At 66.7% G+C, this 18,173-nt stretch overlaps 2 protein-coding genes across 2 annotated transcripts; one reads left to right on the forward strand and one right to left on the reverse strand.

The window, feature by feature from the left end:
• Nucleotides 1-1,401: 1,401 nt before the first annotated feature.
• On the forward strand, nt 1,402-6,532 carry SIGIRR (single Ig and TIR domain containing). The gene is given in 11 exon segments (XM_039552859.1): nt 1,402-1,608; nt 3,348-3,456; nt 3,733-3,919; nt 3,996-4,126; nt 4,291-4,431; nt 4,529-4,563; nt 4,565-4,673; nt 4,745-4,847; nt 4,916-5,066; nt 5,640-5,820; nt 5,961-6,532. Coding segments are annotated over 10 exon segments (1,245 nt in total). The 5' UTR covers nt 1,402-1,608; nt 3,348-3,449; the 3' UTR covers nt 6,161-6,532.
• Nucleotides 6,533-6,975: 443 nt separating this feature from the next.
• Nucleotides 6,976-17,337, reverse strand: PKP3 (plakophilin 3). Its single transcript, XM_039552827.1, is given in 16 exon segments — nt 6,976-8,014; nt 8,268-8,355; nt 8,756-8,948; nt 9,164-9,317; nt 9,460-9,645; nt 9,978-10,145; nt 10,363-10,480; nt 10,630-10,804; nt 11,004-11,208; nt 11,351-11,474; nt 11,859-12,409; nt 12,411-12,491; nt 12,493-12,567; nt 12,684-12,760; nt 13,719-13,899; nt 16,604-17,337. Coding segments are annotated over 16 exon segments (2,754 nt in total). The 5' UTR covers nt 16,946-17,337; the 3' UTR covers nt 6,976-7,978.
• Between the last annotated feature and the right edge of the window lie 836 nt (nt 17,338-18,173).

The raw sequence follows: 18,173 nt of genomic DNA on the forward strand, positions 1-18,173 counted from the left end.
GCAGAACTGGGGGGCAGCCCCCTCCTTTCCCACCGGTAGTGACCCCAACCTGGCTGGACACCAGCCTGACACTGCCCGTGTCCCTGAGGATCCTGCCACAGACGCTTCCCAAGGTGCCGGTCCTGGAGGCTGTGCCCTGGAGGTGACATACCCGAGTCAGGACTGCAGGGAAAGGCACAAGGGTTAACTGAGTCCCAAGAGCATGGAAAGCTGCTAATGATCCCAAAGGGAATGGAAAGGAGCTTGCTGAGCCCTCAGGCTGGTCCTGTTGTTGCACCATTGTGACCAAAACGCTTCTGCTCCTCCATTTAACGAACCTACCACAGGGATAACCCTGACGGACAAGGAAGGTCTCATCAGCTCCTGATTTACTCCCAAGCCTCCCCACACCCCTGCCTTGCCCAGGACCTGGGCTTGTTCCATGCAACCCTTCACCATCCCACAAATCCAACAGATTTACACTGGATTTTGCAGCTGATGCATCACAGTGTCCATGACAAGTGGCCAGCCCTCAAAAAGGGCTGCTCCAACACCTGCTGCCCCAAACACACACAGCCAGTGGCTTTGGGGCCCAGGAGCAGGGGATTCTCCCCAGAGATCCAGCAGGATTCCCTCTGTCCCTTTCCTTCCCACAAGAAGCCAGCAGCACTGCTAGTTTACATCCTAAACAATGAAGAGTCAGTGTCAGGGTGTTTCTCCATGGGAACAGGCCCACAGACCTACCAGTGACCTGTACCTGTTTATGTATATATAGATAGTTATTCAGTATACATCTACATATATTTTTATATTATTAAATATCATATTATATTATTTTATATATATATATGCATACATACACTGCACCCATGGCCCTCTTCTCCCCTTTTGGGCCTCAAATCACATGCTGGTTGATGCTTTTGCAGCTCAGGCTGGTGTTTGTCCAGAGGCTGCTGGTGCTGCTGTGACCACGTCCGTGCTCAGGGCGTGCCAAGGCTCTAATCACCTCCATGGTAATTAGCACAGGGGATACCTGCTGTCCACCAGTGGCCGCGGCAGGATCCGGCTCCCCACAGCCAGCACCAGCCGGAGCAACCACCTCCAGTACCAGCTTCATCCGGCAAAAAGGCTCTGAAGTCACGGAGAGAGGGAAAGGGAGGAGAAGGAAACAAACAGGACACCCCGTGATGCCCACGGGTACAGCCGATTGCAGGTTTCTTCTTGCCCTGACACCTCCGTGGGCTCTTCCAGCCATGGAAAAACAGGGGGCTCCTCCTTGGCCCCCAAGCCTTGTGATACCTGCTGGGTGTGCTGTGTCCCCCTTTGCTTTTCTCTTTTTTCCTCTCTTTTCCCTCCCCTGAAGCCGGAGTTGTTGGATTTTTCCCCGCAGGTTCAGGTGGAGGTGGAGCAGTGGGAGGAGGGACAGCCAGCCCTTCCCACGGGCCTGGTGCCTGGGGATTGGGGCAGCGGGAGTGCCCTGCCGAGGGCAGGGGCTGAACTGGGAGGAGAAATAGATAAACTATTAAAACAGAAAGGAAAGAAGAGAAATTCCAAGCACTGATCTGGCCAGTCCGGTTGGCTCGAGCGGGAGGCGACAGAAGGAAGCCCGCAGCTGGGGAAGCTCCAAAGGTAAAAGCAGCTCTGTTCTGCTCCCCTTTCCATGCTGAAGCCACCTCAGATGAGGTCGGCAGGGTTTCAGCCTCACCCCATTCCCTGTGGCTCTCCTCTGGCTCTCCTTCGCTCTCCTCCGGCTCTCCGTCCCGCTTGCTCCCTGGCACACCCACCCCACAACTCCCTGGCCACGGTGCTCCCTGCCCTCCTCGCTTTCCCCATGGCCGTGCTCCAGGAAATGCTGCACCCAGCCATCATTTACCACTCCACAACATCCACACAGTCCTCTGCCTTAAATCCCGGGTGTCCCCATCCCAAGATATGGGAAACAGGAGCCACTGCTGCCCGTTAGCCGGTGCTCCTCCCTCCCTGGCACTCAGCAGCCCCGGCACCCACTCACTCCCTTGTGGGCATCCAACGCTGTCATTCCCTGGAGCAAAGGGCTCCAGGGGTTTTGGGGCTCCCCACACCCCCTGGCCAGGCTGCAGCTTGTTGGAGCTTCCTTATTCCAACCATCAGAGGAAATGGCTTAGGAGTGACCCATCCAGGAGCAGAGCCGGAGCATTGTGCCAGGCAGAGACAGCCCCACGCCACACTCATGAGTGTCTCCCACCCTTTCTCTGTGTGAAATACAGGTGGGCTGGCTCATCTCCATCCTGTCCTCTTCCTTCCCTGGCCATGGAGAAACTCAGTTAATCCTTTAGGCATAAATCACTTCCAGCTGGTCAAGCTGAACATGTACCGGGCGTCTCTCGCGTACCTTGATCCCTGGTTTCACCCCACGCCTGGCACCAGGCTGTTCCAGAGGGAAGCACCGTGCCTGCATCCCTGCTCCAAGCCAGGCAGCACCACAGGCCTCCCACTTCCCATGCCACACCAACAAACACGGGGGGACCAGCCCTGCTCCCACCCAAAACCAGGAGCGCTGAAGCTCCAGAGCAAAGAGGAGCTCGGGAGAGGCTTTCACCCCTCCTGACTCCCAGAGTTAGGCCGGGTGTTTACCATGGAAACACCGGCACCGTGATGTCCCTGAGGCTCCCCCCTCAGCCCCAGCACCCGCATCTCCCGCAGCGGGCGTGTGGGCACAGAGGAGCCCAGCCTCGCCAGGCTCTGCTCCGCTCCCTGCTCCCAGCATCCGCCTCTTCCCGCGGGGCCAGCGCAGTGACACCGCTGCGTGGTGCCAGCTGGGGGGTCCCCGTGTGCCATCCCTGTGCTCCCCGCTTGCCTGGAATGCCGTGCAGCTGTGCCAATCCCTGGGCACGGCCACGGGGTAGCAACGCACTGAGGAACACCGCACCTCCAGGTGGGAGGCAGCGTTTCCATAAACAAAGCAGACCGCTGGTAATTAACAGGTTCAAGGGCATGTCAGGCTGGAGGCAGCTCTGCAGCCCAGGCAGGAGGCTGGCAGGTGAAGGGGGTCCCACTGAGACCCCGAAAGCTGCGGTTTCCCATGGCTGAGCTCATTTCCCCTCCTTGGTTTTGGATTTAGGCTGAAGCCAAATTTTTAAAATCCTGCGGCCCCCGGCTGGTCATTAATCTCCTCCCACCCATGAATTCATGGTTGGGAAAGCCAGGCTGGGAGTCAGTGCAGGGCGGGCAGGTGACACAGCGGCCACCAGGCCGTGGGTGGGACATGGCTTTGGCTTTACCGCAGAGCAGCACCCACCACCCCCAGACAGAATCGCTGCGGGGGCCGATGGGGGTGGCCGGGCCCTCCCTGTGCCAGCACTCACGGAGCCCTTCCCGGTCTGTCCCAGGCCCGGCCCGCCCTGCGGCGGAGGCAGGTGGACTTTGTCCGCCCCGGAAGACGCCGCCGCTTGCGATGCCGGCAGCGCCCGCGCCTGTCACCTGAGCGTGCCATGGCAGGTAGGTGAAAGCCCAATTCTCCCCTGTTCTCAGCTGGGAAGGATCCCTGTGCAGGCACAGCTGGGGGTCCTGCTCTGGTGTCACCTCACAGGGAGGGCGAGGGTCCTTCCCAGGCTCCCAAACCGGCTCAGCCTGCTGCTAAACAGCCACGAGCACCACTCACTGCCAGACCCCCACGGCACAGCTTGCTTTTCCGGGATGGCTATACTACTCACCTGCCCAGCGGGGAGCTGGATCAGCTTTCCCACCCAAACCCCCTCCCCTGTGTGCCCCCAGACCTTTGCAGTGTGCCCCCCGAAATCCTGGTGCCAGCTGCCAACGAGACGCTGGACCTGGTGCTGGGGAGCCAGGTGGAGCTGAACTGCACCGTGCGCTGGGCGGGCACCGAGCACTGCCAGCCCATTCCCGCCTGGAGCAAGGACGGGCAGTGGCTGGGCAGCGGGAGCAGCCAGGACACCACCTGGTAAGGAGCCTGCCCTGGGGACACCCATGCATCTGCTTTTGGGGGGTGTCACCACAGCATCCCCATGTCCCCTCAGGTCTGGCCAAAACTCCTCGGAGCAGCTCCTGGCCAGCGTCCTGCAGCTCAACCTCACCCACGATGCTGATTTTGGGGTGTTTGCCTGCTGGATCAGCAATGCCACGGCCACCTTCACCCTGCGGCGAGCGGGTAGGGACCTGCTGGGGACAGGGAGGGGGCATCCCACGGAGAGCCCAGGTGCACGGGGGATTGAGGACAGTGATAGGGGCACCGCTGCCTCTCTCGCACCGGGGTGGCAAAACCTGCGCCAAACCCAGGTGCGCTGCTCACCGTGCCCATCCCTGTCCTGGCAGAGGCGGCGGGGCACGTGCCGGCGGTGCTGGCGGCCCTCCTGGTCCTGGTGCTCCTGGTGCTCCTGGCTGTGCTCTACGTCCGGTGCCGCCTGAGCGTGCTCCTCTGGTACCGGGACCGCTACGGAGAGCTGGAGATCAACGGTGAGCCGGAGGTGACACCCCGCTGGGAACAGCCTCCCGCGCTCCGGGGGCTCACCCAGCCCTTCCCGTGTGATCCCTGCTCCCTGGCTCTCCCCAGACGGGAAGCTCTACGACGCCTACGTCTCCCACGCCCACCGCCCCCGATGACCGAAAGTTCGTTCACTTCATCGTGAAGCCGCAGCTGGAAAACCGCCACGGCTACAAGCTCTTCCTGGACGAGCAGAACATCCTGCCCAACTCAGGTAGGCACCACGCAGGGCTGGGCAGGGGGTGACACGGGGACCTGGGCGCTTGAGACCCTCTTTGCCCGCAGAGCCGTCAGCCGACCTCATCATGAACGTCAGCCGGTGCCGGCGCCTCATCGTGGTGCTCTCCGTCGCGTACCTGGAGCAGGAGTGGTGCAACAGCAGCTTCAGGTAGGAGTGGAGCAGCTCCCCCAGGAGAGGAGAGGGGCTGGCGGGTCCCTCACCCCCCTGTCTCGCAGGGAAGGGCTCTGGAGGCTGCTGGAGCTCTCCAGGAAACCCATCTTCATCGTCTTCGAGAGCCAGTACCGGGAGATCACTCACCCCGCCATCACCCTGCTGAAGCAGCACCGGAGCGCCGTGACCCTGCTGGTGTGGAGAGCCGGCTCCATGGTGAGTGCCGAGCAGGATCCTGACCCCCCTCGGCACCCCCTTTCCCTCCCCAGCACCCCACAGTGCCAGCCTCCCTGCTGCCCTTGGGGCTGCCCCACGGTGAGAGCTGAGCAGGACCCATCCCACCAGCACGCCCCTTCCCCTCCCAGCTCCCCATGTTGTGTCAGCCTCCCTGCTGCCCCCGCCGGGGATGCTCCCGGGCTCCAGGGCTAAACAGCAGGTTGGGGCACTCGCCTTTCGGAGGAAATTAAAAAACCCAACCAGAAAAGCCCTGGATCTGGGAGCTCACCCCCCCAAACCTGCACGGTCAGGACCCCATGGCACTCCAGGGTCTCCCCAGCCTCAGCTCCCGGAGCGGAGCTCTGGCCCAGGGCCACTCCGGCCCTTTCGGGGCCAGGCGGGGAGCCGGAGCCCTGGGGACTGTTCCAGCAGGTCGGGCCGGTTTCTCCGCCGGCGCCTGGGCACGGTGCCACGCCGGAGCACAGCCCTCACCTTGGCCGAGCTCCCAGCGCCGGGGAGCGGCGCCGTGCTCCGGTGGCCCCGGCCCGGCTCATCCCCGCCCGGCCCCTTCAGACCCCGTCGTCGGACTTCTGGAAGGAGCTGTGCCTGGCCCTGCCGCGCAAGGTGTCCTTCCCGGGGAGCGTGGGGGACCCGCAGACCCAGCTGCAGGAGGACAAGGACCCCATGCTGATCCTGCACAGCAGCTACCTGGACAGCGCGGGAGACCTGGACCCGGACGGGGACCTCGGCACAGGTCCGTGTCCCTGCTGCTTCTCCTGAGGGGACAGATGCGCGCTGGACGTCCCTCCTGGGCTTTGCCTCCCGCTCCTGTGGCGGCGGGGGTGGGTCCGGCCCCTTCCCTTCCACCTAAACCCATCTCCCTGCTCCTGCCAGGCCTCCGAGGGCGCGTCTTCGGAAGCCCCCCGCCCCCTCGCCTCGGCGGGCGCAGCGCTCCCAGGGCTCCGGCAGCCGGCGGGATGGAGGATGCGCAGCTGCGGGACGGGCAGCGCTCCGAGCTCGACGTCTCGGATCTGGGATCGCGCAACTACGGCGCCCGCACGGACTTCTACTGCCTGGTGACAGATGACATCTGAGCAGGGCCACAGCTGTCCCCCATCCCTGTGGGGACACACGGACCAGGACACGGCCGAGGAGCCCGGGACTTAGGATGGGACCAGAGCCGCGGCCATGCTGGGAAAGCAGGAGCTGGCTCCTAAGTGGAAAACTGGAAAACCATCACCAGGAACACCCTGCCCGTAGTGCCTCAGTGCCACCCCAGGGTGCTGGGCCCTGTCCCTTGCCCATGTGGGCAGCAGGGACCTTCCTTGCGTGATGGACAAGTGCTGGGATGGGTGATGCTCTCCGAGGAACAACGTGCCCCAGCCCCAGGGAGTGTCCGACGGGAGCGGCGGCAGGACCTTTGTCCCATGGAAACCGCCGTGAAAATAAAAGGCTGCTGCAGCCACTGGGTCTGTCCATGGTGGGGACACGGGTGACACTGGCAGGGTGACACAGGGGGGGTCTCCCCACCGCAGGCAGTGCTGTGCTCTGTCCTTCCCACGTCACTGTCCCTGTCCCACTAACTCGGAGCCACGCCGGGCACGGAGTGGCACCGTGGGGTGAGCTCACCCTGTGCTGGTGTCCCCATGGCACTGGGTGTCCCCGGGGCGCTGTCCCCCCTCCCAGGTGCCATCCAAACACAGGTGCAGATGGGCAGCACTCAAGGCCTTTATTTCAGGGGTACACAGGGCTGGGGGTTGTACACAGAGAGCTGCAGAGCCAAACACCCCCTGCCCCCGAGCTGGGACTGCACCGGTGCCGCTCACTGTGGGGACCCCTCCAGCCCCTCCGCCCACTCCCCCATCCTCCCACCCCTCCACCTACTCTACATCACCCCCCCGGGGTGCCCTGTGCCCCTCAAGCGCGGGGGCTCCCCCAGCCCCAAACCCGCCAGCAGCCCAAAGCCACCCCCAGCCCAGCCGTGTGTCCCCTCCCAGCCACCACCGCGGCACAGAGAGCTTTGGACCCGTCTGCACCCAGCAATGGGGACACCGGGGACACCCGGGGCATCTCCCCACCCACGGGGCAACACCGTTCAGCAAACACGACCCGGATGGCCCTGCCCGGATCCTGCTCCTGCTGCGCCAGCAGGGCCCAGCCCTGGCAACAGCTGGTGAGGAGCGACAGCAGCGGCTCTGCCACGCTGGGACAGTCCCCACAGGGTGACAGATGAGGCCCTGAGGCCCCCCTGGGCTTCCTGCACTGAGGGCCAGGGCAGCCCCATCAGACACAAGCCCCTGCCCACCCTCCCTAGCGAAGGGGAACACAGCACTGTCACAACATCACTTCCCAGCTCCCTGCAGCCACCGTGCCACCCCATAAACTGTGGGAAGCTGCCTCAGAGCCCTCCAAGCTCCCAAGCCATGCAAAGCCCCATCCCCACCCAGCCAGGGCACCACACAAGTGTAACGCGCAGCACATCCCACATTGGCATGGGGCACGGACACCCCCTGGCCCCGCGGCTCAGGGAGCTGGGATGAAGCACCCCCAGAAGCCCCCTTGCCCCAGAACTGCTCTACAGGAGCCTTCCCAAATCCCTGCGGCTCCTGCCCCCTTCAAGCTGCACGACAAGCCAAGTTTTGCAGACAGCTGGCTGAGAGTGGGGGAGAGCCCCACAACTGGGGTCCCAGTGGGGCCCCACAGCAGAGCCAAAAGCAGCAGCTGGGATTAAGGCTGAGCAGGAGGGAGGACAAGTGTCCCCCGGCCGGGGAAGGGGACCCGGTGGAAGGGGGAGGTGCATGGGATGTAGGGATTAGGTTACAGGGCAGGGGGCCGGCAGCGAGCAGCCTCCCCACGGCGTGGCCGGCAGCACGGAGCATCCCAGCTGGGGCATTCCAGCTCCCAGGGTGTCCTCACAGGCTGAGGAAGTCCTCCTTCCGGTACCCCTTCTGCAAGGAGACAGCCCCATCAGGCACACGGAGCCCCTCTGCTCCGGCACTGACGGGCCACGCCGTCCCCACCCCGCCTGCACAGGGACAACGCTCTGGGAAAAGCAGGCATGGAGTGGGGACCCAGCACAGGCAGCATTTGGGTGGTGTGGCTCTCCAGGATGAATCCCCTGGCCTCCATTCCCTTGGGATCCCCGCTCAGGATCTCCCCCAGGGCCTGCTGGCTGCAGGAGGCTCTGGAACGGGTACGTACCATCTTGAAGTCCCGGTGGAGCTTGGTGTACTGCCACATGTTTCCCAGGAGGCTGGCGGCGGCTCGGGAGGACTTCTCGTTGTCCGAGCTGGGAAAGGGACAGGATGCCATGAGGTTCTGGGCACCACTGAGCACGGGACAGTGCCCACCAGGCCAAGGAGACCACCCCAGAGGGGCCCGGAGGGACTGGGGGCTTAGTGTGGGTGGGGAGAGGCAGGAGGTGAATATCTTGGTCCCACCACAACAGGCAGGAGCAGAGAGAGGCTCCCTGACAGGAAAAGGCAGCTGTGGCAATGGTGGGGCATCCTTAGGGGGTGAGACAAAGGGCTGGCAGGTGGCCACAAGGCCACTCTGAGCCGGTCTGGGGACTCCCATCGCCACGGCTTGGGAAGGGACACTTGTGCCCCTCTTGCACTGTGCTGGAGCAGGGGAGGGAGGGGAGACCAGGACAGGAGCCCGGGTGTGAGCTGGGACACGGCAGCTCCGACCTGTCCCGTCGCTTCTTGATGAAGAAGAGCTTCCTGAGGCCGTCGAAGTAGACGATGTCGCGGGCGGCCATGGGGCTCTCCACCACCAGGTTGTTGAGCACCGCGATGATGTTCACGATGACATCAGCGGGCGGGGCCTTGTCCCCAACGCTCCCCGGCAGCTTCTCGATCAGGTGGCTGACCACCTTGGTGGCTGCAGGCAAAGGGCATGTCAGGGCTGGTGGCCAGAGCCGGGGGAGACAGAGCCACGTCTGGGAATAGGGGATGGAGCAGCCTGCACGCTCAGCTGTGAGCGGGGGGCACAGCAGGCAGGACAGGGCTGGGATGTGGCTGGAGGTAACGGGAGGCCAGACTGAGGAAAAGGCTGGGAGGAACCCCCCCCGGGCCTGGTTCACCCCCGGCACTCACACATCTCGTCCTTGTTGCGGGCGTGGCGGGACAGGTTGCGGATGAGGCCGGTGAGGGAGCGCAGCTGGTGGTGGTCGGCGGTGCGGACGCGGTCCAGCACGGGGTTCAGGATGCGCTCCTGCTCCAGCGCCAGCCGGCTCAGCACACCCGCCCACTGCAAGGCAAACACCCCCTTGGAGACTCCTCCTCCTCCTCCTCCCACTCACGGGAGCAGGTCAGGATGAACCCTGCCCAGGTGCCCCCCTGCCAGCACGGCTGTGGTGGGCAGGCGGTGGGGACTGCCTGGCTCTCCTCACCCTGCGGTCCCCGGCCGTGATGTTCTGCAGGGCGCCCGAGGCCGCCTCCGTCGTGTGCTTGTTGAGCTCGCAGCGCTGCAGCAGCCGGTTGTAGATGCCCACGATCTGCGGGTTCCAGAGCCACTCCATGCCCTTGGGGTCCTTGGAGACCTCCGTGAAGGTGACGATGTCCGCATTCAGGTAGTGCTGAGGGACACGGGCACTGTTAGACTCCAGGGCTGTCCCCTCCGCAGTGTCCCTCACTGCCAGCGTCCCCTTTTCCCTGCCTGCCTGGCCTGAACTGCTGGACAGGCAGCTGGCAGGTCACCCTGGCTGCATCATGCCCCATGGCATGGAAAAGCGGGGCTTCAGCACCCTGATTCACCCCAAACACCTGATTCACCCTCCGCTGAGCTCACCTGTGTCCCACCCACCAGCCGAGGCCGGCGTCCACCTCCGCCCTGGCATCGCCTCCGCTGCCAGCGCTTCCCAGCGCCAGCCCCACCCTGGTGACACGGCCACAACGTGCCCCCGCTGACCTCCCGGGCTTTCTTGCTCTGGGGGCTGAAACAGCCGACCAGCTCCCCCGTCACCGTGCCGCCGGCGTTCCTCCGGTGGCCCTCGAGGCGCTGGAGCGAGGACGGGGGCATCTCATCGTACAGGCGGTAGGAGAGGTTGCGCAGGACACAGACAGCGTTCTCCACGCTCTGGGGGGGACAGGGAACACGAGGGTGGCATCCCAGGGCCACCTGCAGGGTGTGTCCAGCTGGCACGGACGCTCCGTGACAGAGTCATGACACCGGCCGTGCCCAGTGAGCCCGGAGGTTCTGGTTCTGCCAGCATCACATCAAGGCGTGCCTGCCTTTGCACCACGGGACGGGGGAGCAGCACCTCAGCCCCCCCAGCACCAGCTCAGGAGCTCACCTTGTCCTCCGACTTGCCCACCTCCAGGGAGCTGTTCACGTAGTGGATCATGGAGTCCACCAGCCCGTGGCACTCGCGCATCTTCTGCCGGGTCTGCTGGCTGGCAGAGCTCAGGTTCCTGCATGGGAACGGGGCTGTGTCATGGAGAGGAGGGGATCCCCCACAGCCACCCCCTCCTGAGCCCAGAAATGAGCCCTGCAGACCCGGCTCCTGTCTCCTCCTCCCTTCCAAAACTTTGCTCCCAGTGGGAGGACCTGGAGGAGATACCTGAGGAAGCCTGTGGAGTTATAGAAGATCTCTGCCTCTGAGGGGTTCTGCTGGATGACACCCGAGCCCCCCAGCCCTGAGAGAGGGACCAGGACCAGGTCTGTGAGCTGCTCCAGCGTGTCCCGGGCCAGGCGATCCTTCAGGTTGTCACTGGAGGACAGATTCCACAGGATCCCTGCACAGAGGGGGCCCCTCAGTACCGGAATGGCTGGAGAGCACATCCACCCCACCTCCCCTCCCCGGGGGGCTCACACTGCCGACAACGATGCAAAGGGATCACCCCTGTGGAGCATCATCCCAGCTCCCCTCACACCAAGGGGAGTGAGGGGAGTGCCACCCCCTGGGGACGGGGGACCCCCGCTGTTGTCCCCAACCTGTGACGTTCTTGCGGAGCTCGTCGTCGGGCTCCCGCAGGGTGCGCATGAGCTCGTAGATGCCGTTCTCCTCCACCAGCGCCAGCTTGTTCTCGGCGTTGTCGTAGATGAGGTTGCGCATGGCGCCGGTGGCGTGGCGCTGCACCTCCTGGTTCGGGCTGTTGAACAGCTTCACCAGCTTGGGCATGGCCTGCAGGCTGCGGGCCTGGGGGACAGCCCAGGGGGTCAGACATGCTGCGCTCCCGGGGCTCCCTCCAGCCCCTGCGCCTGCCCGCGGTGTCGGAGGGGGTGGGAAAGCCCCTGCTCCCGCTGGGAAAATCCCTGCTCCCGCCGCTCCGGGGGCTGACCTGCTTCTTGGCGCTGCTGTCGCTGTAGCACTTGTGCTGCAGGTAGGCAGCGCCCAGCACCTGCAGGTTGGGGTCGCTGGCGATCAGGTACTTCACTGCCGAGGGCAGGTCGATGTCGTCAAACCTGGAACCACGGCCGGGTGAGGGGCAGCCCCAGCGGAGCATCCCACAGGATCCTCCAGCTCTGCACCTCACCACATTCCCCACCTCCAAGGAGCCCCACCAACCCATCTGCTTCCCACTGTGCTCTGGGTATGGGACTCCGTTCCCAGGGGAAGGGGCATCACCCTCCTGCCACATCTCAGGATGTGTCTGTGGAGGAGCCAAGACCACAGGCAGGACCCGCTCAGACATCAGCCCATGCCGTGCTCCGTAGCCACGCCGCCAAACTGCGCCCGCCGTCCCACCCCTGACACCCGCTGGGAGCTGGAGGGGTTCACCCTCCCCGGGCAGGTGACCACAGTGGGGACAAGGACCAAGACACCCCGGAGCAGCCCCCGGCACTCACCCGCCGGCGTGGTGTCCGAGCAGCGCGCCGTGCCCGTTGTACATCTCCATGGCGCGCGGCTCCGCGAGGTGGTGGCCGGACTCGGCCAGGCTGCGCACGGAGGGGGCGCGGGAGCTGTGCTCCCCCAGCCCCAGGAAGGCGCTGCTGGCTCCCGCGGGCACCGTGCCGAAGGAGCCGGCGCTCAGCCGCGAGCGGTTGTTGCTCTGGAAGCGCTGGAGCGTGCGCATGGCGGGCGCGCGGATGGTGCGGCTCGGCGGCCCCTCGGCGCCGTCCAGCCAGTCGCAGGCGGCCTTGGCGGCCGTGCCGGCGCTCAGCTGCCGCTCGAAGGCGAAGGAGCGGCCGAAGCCGCCGGCGGCCTGGCTCTTGTAGAGCTGCCGGTGCCCCGGCGCGTCCAGCTGCTCCGACAGGACGCTGTAGCGGTCGTCGGCGAGCGGGAGGGGCCCGTCGGCCAGGCGCAGGGAGCGCAGCGACAGCGTGTCCAGGTTCTGGCGGCAGCGGAAGTTGCGCTCGTGGAAGGAGCTGGGCCGCGGCGAGGCGGTGGCCGCCTGCGAGGCCGCCGTAGCCGGCGACGTACGCGCGGCCCTTGGCCAGGCCCCCGTTGCTGATGGTGGCCATGCGCTTGTGCGGGGTGAGGGTCCACGGCCGAGCGCGAGGACCAGCCGCTGCCCCGCACCGTGCCGAAATCCTTCTTGGCCAACGGCTGGTAGAGCTGCCGGGGGGAGAACGGCCGGTGAGGTGCCCGTCCCTCCACCCCCGCCGGGGGAGCCCAGAGCCCTCCTCAGCACAGCCGAGGCAGTGGGCAGGGGACAGAGGCGCGGTACGTACCGAGGCTTTGGGGTCCACGCCATTGCTCTGGGAGCGGGAGCTGAAGGAGGAGCGCAGGGTCGAGCTGTACTGACCACCTGCAGGACAGCGACAGAGGAGGCAGTGTAGGGCAGGAAGGGACCTGGAGATCAAAGATCGCCCCAGCTCATCCCAGGGGGACCTGCTGCGGGAACCACGGCAGCGCAAGCGGAGCTGGTGGGACAAAGGGGTGGGAGGAGGCTGCCTTCACCTGCCCGCTGGCCACGGGGAGCAGAAGTGGCCTCCCCGCCACGCCCCGTGCCCCGACGGCGAGGGCACTAATTGCCACCTTGGCGGGACGCCGCGGCTCAGCCCGGTCCCCCCCGCCGCAGCCGGATCGGCAGCCCAGGCATCCCCCACAGCCAGTCCCGGCTCCCCCACCCTAGGAACGGGACCCTGGCAGGGCCTGGACACCGCAGTGCGCCCCATGGCACCTCACGCTGCCCATCCGCCACCGCCCCAGGGCCGCCGGCGGGACGGGACGGGGACGCCGCCAGTGCTGGTGGTGCCAGGAGCGTGACTCACGCCTGGGGCAGCCCTCGGGGTGCCACAGGGGTCTGTCCCCACCACCGGGGTCCCCAGCACGGGGGTCAGGGCGCGGGGGATCCCGGCGGTGCCGGGCGGGGCGGCAGGGCGGAGGCGCAGACGTTAAATGGAGGAGCTGGAGCCCGGCCAGCGCTGCCGCTCAGGGCCGGGGGGGCTCCGCCAGGGCGGGAAAAGCCTCCCTCCTCCCGGCCCTGGGCAGGGTGTGGGGCCCCACCAGCCCACAGCCCTCCAAGGGCAGGTGGGGGGGACTGAGGCGGGACCCCGAGTGGGGTGAAGCGAGCCCACGCTGGGGCTGAGCTACCCCTGATCCCAGTGCCGGGGGTGCTCGGGGGCGTTCGGGGGGCTCGGCCACGGTGGGGGGGCACCCCCCAACCCGCAGCCAGGGTGTGCCCAGAGCCCAGCGCCGGCCGAGGGGCTCCCACCGCCCGTCCCACCGCGTGTTCCCAGGGGTCCCGGGGGGGGGTCTCCCACCTCTGGTGCCGTCGGCGAGGTCCTCGGGGCGGGCGGGCGCTTGCCCCCGCAGCATCATGCGGATGCGGACCTGCTCCTGGACGCGGGCGCTGCGCAGCCGCTGGGCCTCGGCCGCCTCCCGGCCACGCTCGTCCAGCTGCCGGTCCGAGGGCAAGGCCAGGGAGCAGACGCCGGCCTCGGGCTGCAGGGCCGACAGCAGGAAGGCGTTAGTCTCCTGCATGGCGGCGAGGGGCCGCGGCCAGGCCGGCCGCCCTGCGCAGGTGAGCGGCGGCAGTGGCGGCGTTCCGGCGTTCCCCAGCCGTAGGGAGGCTCCGGCCCGGCCCGTCCGTCCCGCCCCGCCGCCACGCCTCGCCGGGAAAAGGAGGGGGCCCCACCGGGGCCACTGTCACCATCGTCACCATCACCATCGTCACTGCCACAGGTGGAGGTGCCCAGGGGCGACCTCGCGGGGACGAGGGCATGGGGGAGGTGCGTGGTCCAGGGGTCTGGGGGGTCCTACCTTGGGAAAAGCCAGGATCCCCTCAGACAGCCAGCCCCTGACTCCTGGGCAGCCACACCAGTGAGCCCCAGACCCCCCCATTGTCCTGTCAGTGAGCCCAAGACCCCCAAACAACCTCGCAGAAGAGTCCTGGGCCCCCCCAGAAGCCTCCCCGTTGATCCCAGAGATTCCTGCCATTGAACCCTGGACACCCACATTGTTCCCCCAGTGAGCCTTGCAGTCTCACGTGGTCTCCTAGGAGAGTCCCAGACCCCCGGACAACCTTCCCACTGACCTCCAGAGACTCACATGGCCCTGGCACTGAGCCCCAGACCCCTACAATGTCCCCCCCAATGAGCTCAAGGCCCCCAGGAAACCTCCTCGGAGAGCACTCTGGACCCCCATACGACCTCTCTGTACGGCTCTGGACCCCCATATTGTCACTCCAATGAGCCCCAGGCCCCCACATGGCCTCCCAGGAGTGTCTCAGACCCCCATGGAGACCCCTCAGCCAGCTCTGACTGGCAGCCTCCACAGGGAGCCCCAAATCCCTCAAGCCACTTTCCAGGAGCACTCTGGACCCCCCTTGTGCACAGGGGTCCGGCCTGGAGCGGGGGCTCCGTGCAGTAAACTCCTGGCTGAGCCCTCCCTGCTTTGCTTTTCAAATCAGCCGGGGAACGAAGAAACAACAACAATAAAAAAGGGGCGGCTGAGCCGCCGCGGGCCCGCGGTGACGAACGCGGTGACTCAGGCCCCGCTGCCACCACAGGTACTAATTAGCCTCGCCCCACCCGCCGAGCCGCCCCATCGCAGCCGGACCGGGGACACCGCGTCCCCCCGGCCCGCCGTGCTCGGGAGCAGCTCCCGGGACGCCCCCGCCGCTGTCCCGCAGCCCGCTGAGCGAGCCGCCCGTTCCCGAGCAGAGCTGTGGCCCTTCTGAGCCCCTGCTCGGGGACGCGGCGGCTCCGGGTCACCGCCCGGCCGCTTTGGGGTGAGCTCTGCGGCCAGCCCCGGCTCAGCGCTGGGCGTCAGCGCTCCGGCAGCGACAGCGCGTTCGGGCTGGGCCGCGTTTACAGCAGCCGGCGGTGACACCGTGTGCGCTTCAGTCGAGGGTGAAAAGGGCGGCTGTCCCCGAGGAATGTGCCGCCGTCAGCAGGAGCCGGGGCAGGGGCGGGGTGGCAAGAGCTGCGGGCCAGCAGTTTGGGGTGACAGTCCCCTGACGGCCCCCCCAAATCCCCCGCGGTGGCACCGTCCCGATGTTTGGAGGACCGGCGTGGGGGTAACCCACCTCCCCAGCTCCGGGGTTTGTGGGAGCCCCCTTTTGCCCAGGGGGCCCCCTGAGCCTTTTGGGGTGCAGCACCCAGGAAAACCCCCGAAGCCCCCCCTCTTCTCCCACCGCGGCACCGCCCCACGGGCGCACCGAGTTTGGCAGAGCTCGGCGGGCGCTCCCAGCCCTCCGAGCCCGGATGAATCACGGGTTCCCCCCGCAGCGGGCGGAGGGGGCGGGTCGCTCCCTCTGCAAGCCAACACTTGCCCGCCGTCCCTGTGCCAGGATCCCGGGGGATCGGGGCCATCCCAGGAGCCCCCCCAGCCCCGGGGGCTCCGGGGACACCCCTGAGCCCCTTGGCAGCCCCACTCTCCCCCAGCTCTGCCTCCCTCCCAAAACCCCGTTCCCCCAGCGTAACACTGCCCTGCAGCTGACAGATGGAAATTTGGGGGTCCCGGGGGATTCAAAGAACGCTTGGAGCCGGAATGGGCAGCACTCGCCTCATCAAGAAGCTCGTTAATTGGGGAAGGGTTGGATAGGAGCGGGATACACCAGGGGGCTTAAAAACAGCAAATCAGCACAAAGAAAACATTTGAAGCAAAATCGAGGGATTCCCGAGGGGAGCCCATCACAGCTGGACTGACACAGAGTTAAATAAACCCAGTCTGGGACCCCTAAAGCAGTCGCTGACCCCCCCCCAGCCCGGAGGCACCTCTGTCACTCCCTCGCGGGGTGACAGAGCCACATTCCCGGGGAGCCCCGGCTCCCGGGAGCGCCGCGTCCTCTCCCGCCCCCCGAGCAGCGCCGAGCGCCCGTCCCCACGCCCGGGTGCCCAGGGCCGGCCGTGCCCGCCGGGGCCAGCGGCGCTGGGGCAGGGAGTGGCCGGCGTGGCCCCGCGCAGCCCGGACACGGCGCGCACGTGCCAGGAGCCACGCTGGGGACAGCGAGGCACGGGCAGGGAGGGAAAAGCCGCCCGGGGCCAGAGCTGGCCGGGGCTGGGCAGCCACCAGACGCACGCGTTGGACCCCCGGCACCAGGCGGGCCAGTGCACGGGGACAGGGTGCGGGTGACAGCGGCTCGCCCCAGGGACCCGCGGTGGGGACAGTCGCGCCGATGGCCGCGGCAGTGGCCCGCACGTACCTGGGTGGGTGGCCCCGGGGGGCCATTGTCCTGCAGCATCCTCGGGCGGGCAGGTGCAGCCCTGGGTGCTGCGGGTGCGGGTGGGCGCCGGCGTCTGCGGCGGGCGTGGGGCGCGCGGGCCCGCCCCGCACCTCGCCCAACCAGTCTCCTGGGGCCGGGGTTTTGCATGGAACCTCTCGCCTCCCCGCCGAGGCCGGGCTCTCGGGGCTCACCGGGGCTCCTCAAAATCGTCAGCGCGGCCAGGGGTCCGGGGGAGCCAGCCCCCCACAGCGGAGCCACGTCTCGGCCGCCTTCGTGATGCTGCAAAGAGTCCCCAGGGATCCCCACCGCCACCGTGGCCATGATCCAACGCGTCCTTCCCGCCACGTCCCCCTGAACACCCAGCTCGGGGCACCCATGGCTGCAACAGGGAGGGTTTGGGGGTGCCAGAAGGAGAAGATGGAGGGGAGGCAGAGCTTGGGGGGCACACACGTTTTTTGGGATGCAAGGGGCTCCCCCTGGTTCGCAGGGAGCGTGTTTGTGTGCGTGGGATGGAGCAGGAGCCCTTTGAAGCCAGATAAGCTGAGAGGGAGCGTTTGAAACGGGCCAAACCAGTTTGGGGGGGTCACCACTTAGCTCTTACCACCGCTAACCCAGGCCCCCCACCACACCCCACGCTCACTGGGGGATGCCAGGAGGGGACCCCCCGGCAAAGCCCAGCGCCGGGCAGGAGGTGCCGGGACCCTGCACACGGCCACTGCTGTCACGTGTGGCCCGTTCTCAGCCGGGGGTGTCAGGGGGTTTCTGTGCTCCCCCCCCCAGCCTCCACAACCTCCCCCCTCACGCCCGTGGCTGGGGTAGCCCCTCGGTGAGGGAACTCCAGGCTGGAGTTCGCCTCTGCCGCCCCGGACAAGCCCCGACGCCTTCGCAGTGTCCCCGCGGGGCAGGGAGGGCCAGGGCTGATCCTCCAGGAGCAGGGACCTGCCCGCGCCCCGCTGGCACCTGGGGCTCCGACGCCTGGCCCGGGAGAGGCTCCCTGTGGCTCCTGCAGTCCCCGCGATCCCTGTGTCATCCCGCGGCCACAGCTCAGCCACCGCGGCAGAAACAAGCCCTCGGGCGTTGTGCTGCTGGCCCTGTCCCAAGCAGACACCATCAGCCGGCCCCAAACTGTCCCCAGCACCGGTGGGGATGGCACTGCTGGCACCAATCCCTCCCAGCACCAGCGGCAGCTCTGCGTTTGGCTGGGCCTGGTGCCCGCTCCGATGGTGGTGGCTTTTGGAGCTCTCCCGGCTGGGAGGCTGCTGGAAAAGCTGTGCCTAAGGCCAGGCTGGTTTTGGGATGGGACTGGTGGCCCGGGGGCCGTGGGGCCACCCGCTCTGCCCAGCCACAGACCAGCTCCCGGCGCAGCGGGCACAGCCCTCGCCCACAACAAAGCGCTTCCAAAGCGCTGCAAAAAACCAGGGAGCAGGGCAAGGAGAGGGGAGAAACAACTCCTGCCTGCCGGGATGGTCCCTCCCCAACAGAGCCTGGGGCCACAGGTACCGAATTTGAGACAAAAAGCCGCCAACTGTAGCTGTTTGCTGATGGCACT

Source organism: Corvus cornix, chromosome 5, assembly GCF_000738735.6.
Source record: "Corvus cornix cornix isolate S_Up_H32 chromosome 5, ASM73873v5, whole genome shotgun sequence".
Classification (NCBI taxonomy): domain Eukaryota; kingdom Metazoa; phylum Chordata; class Aves; order Passeriformes; family Corvidae; genus Corvus; species Corvus cornix.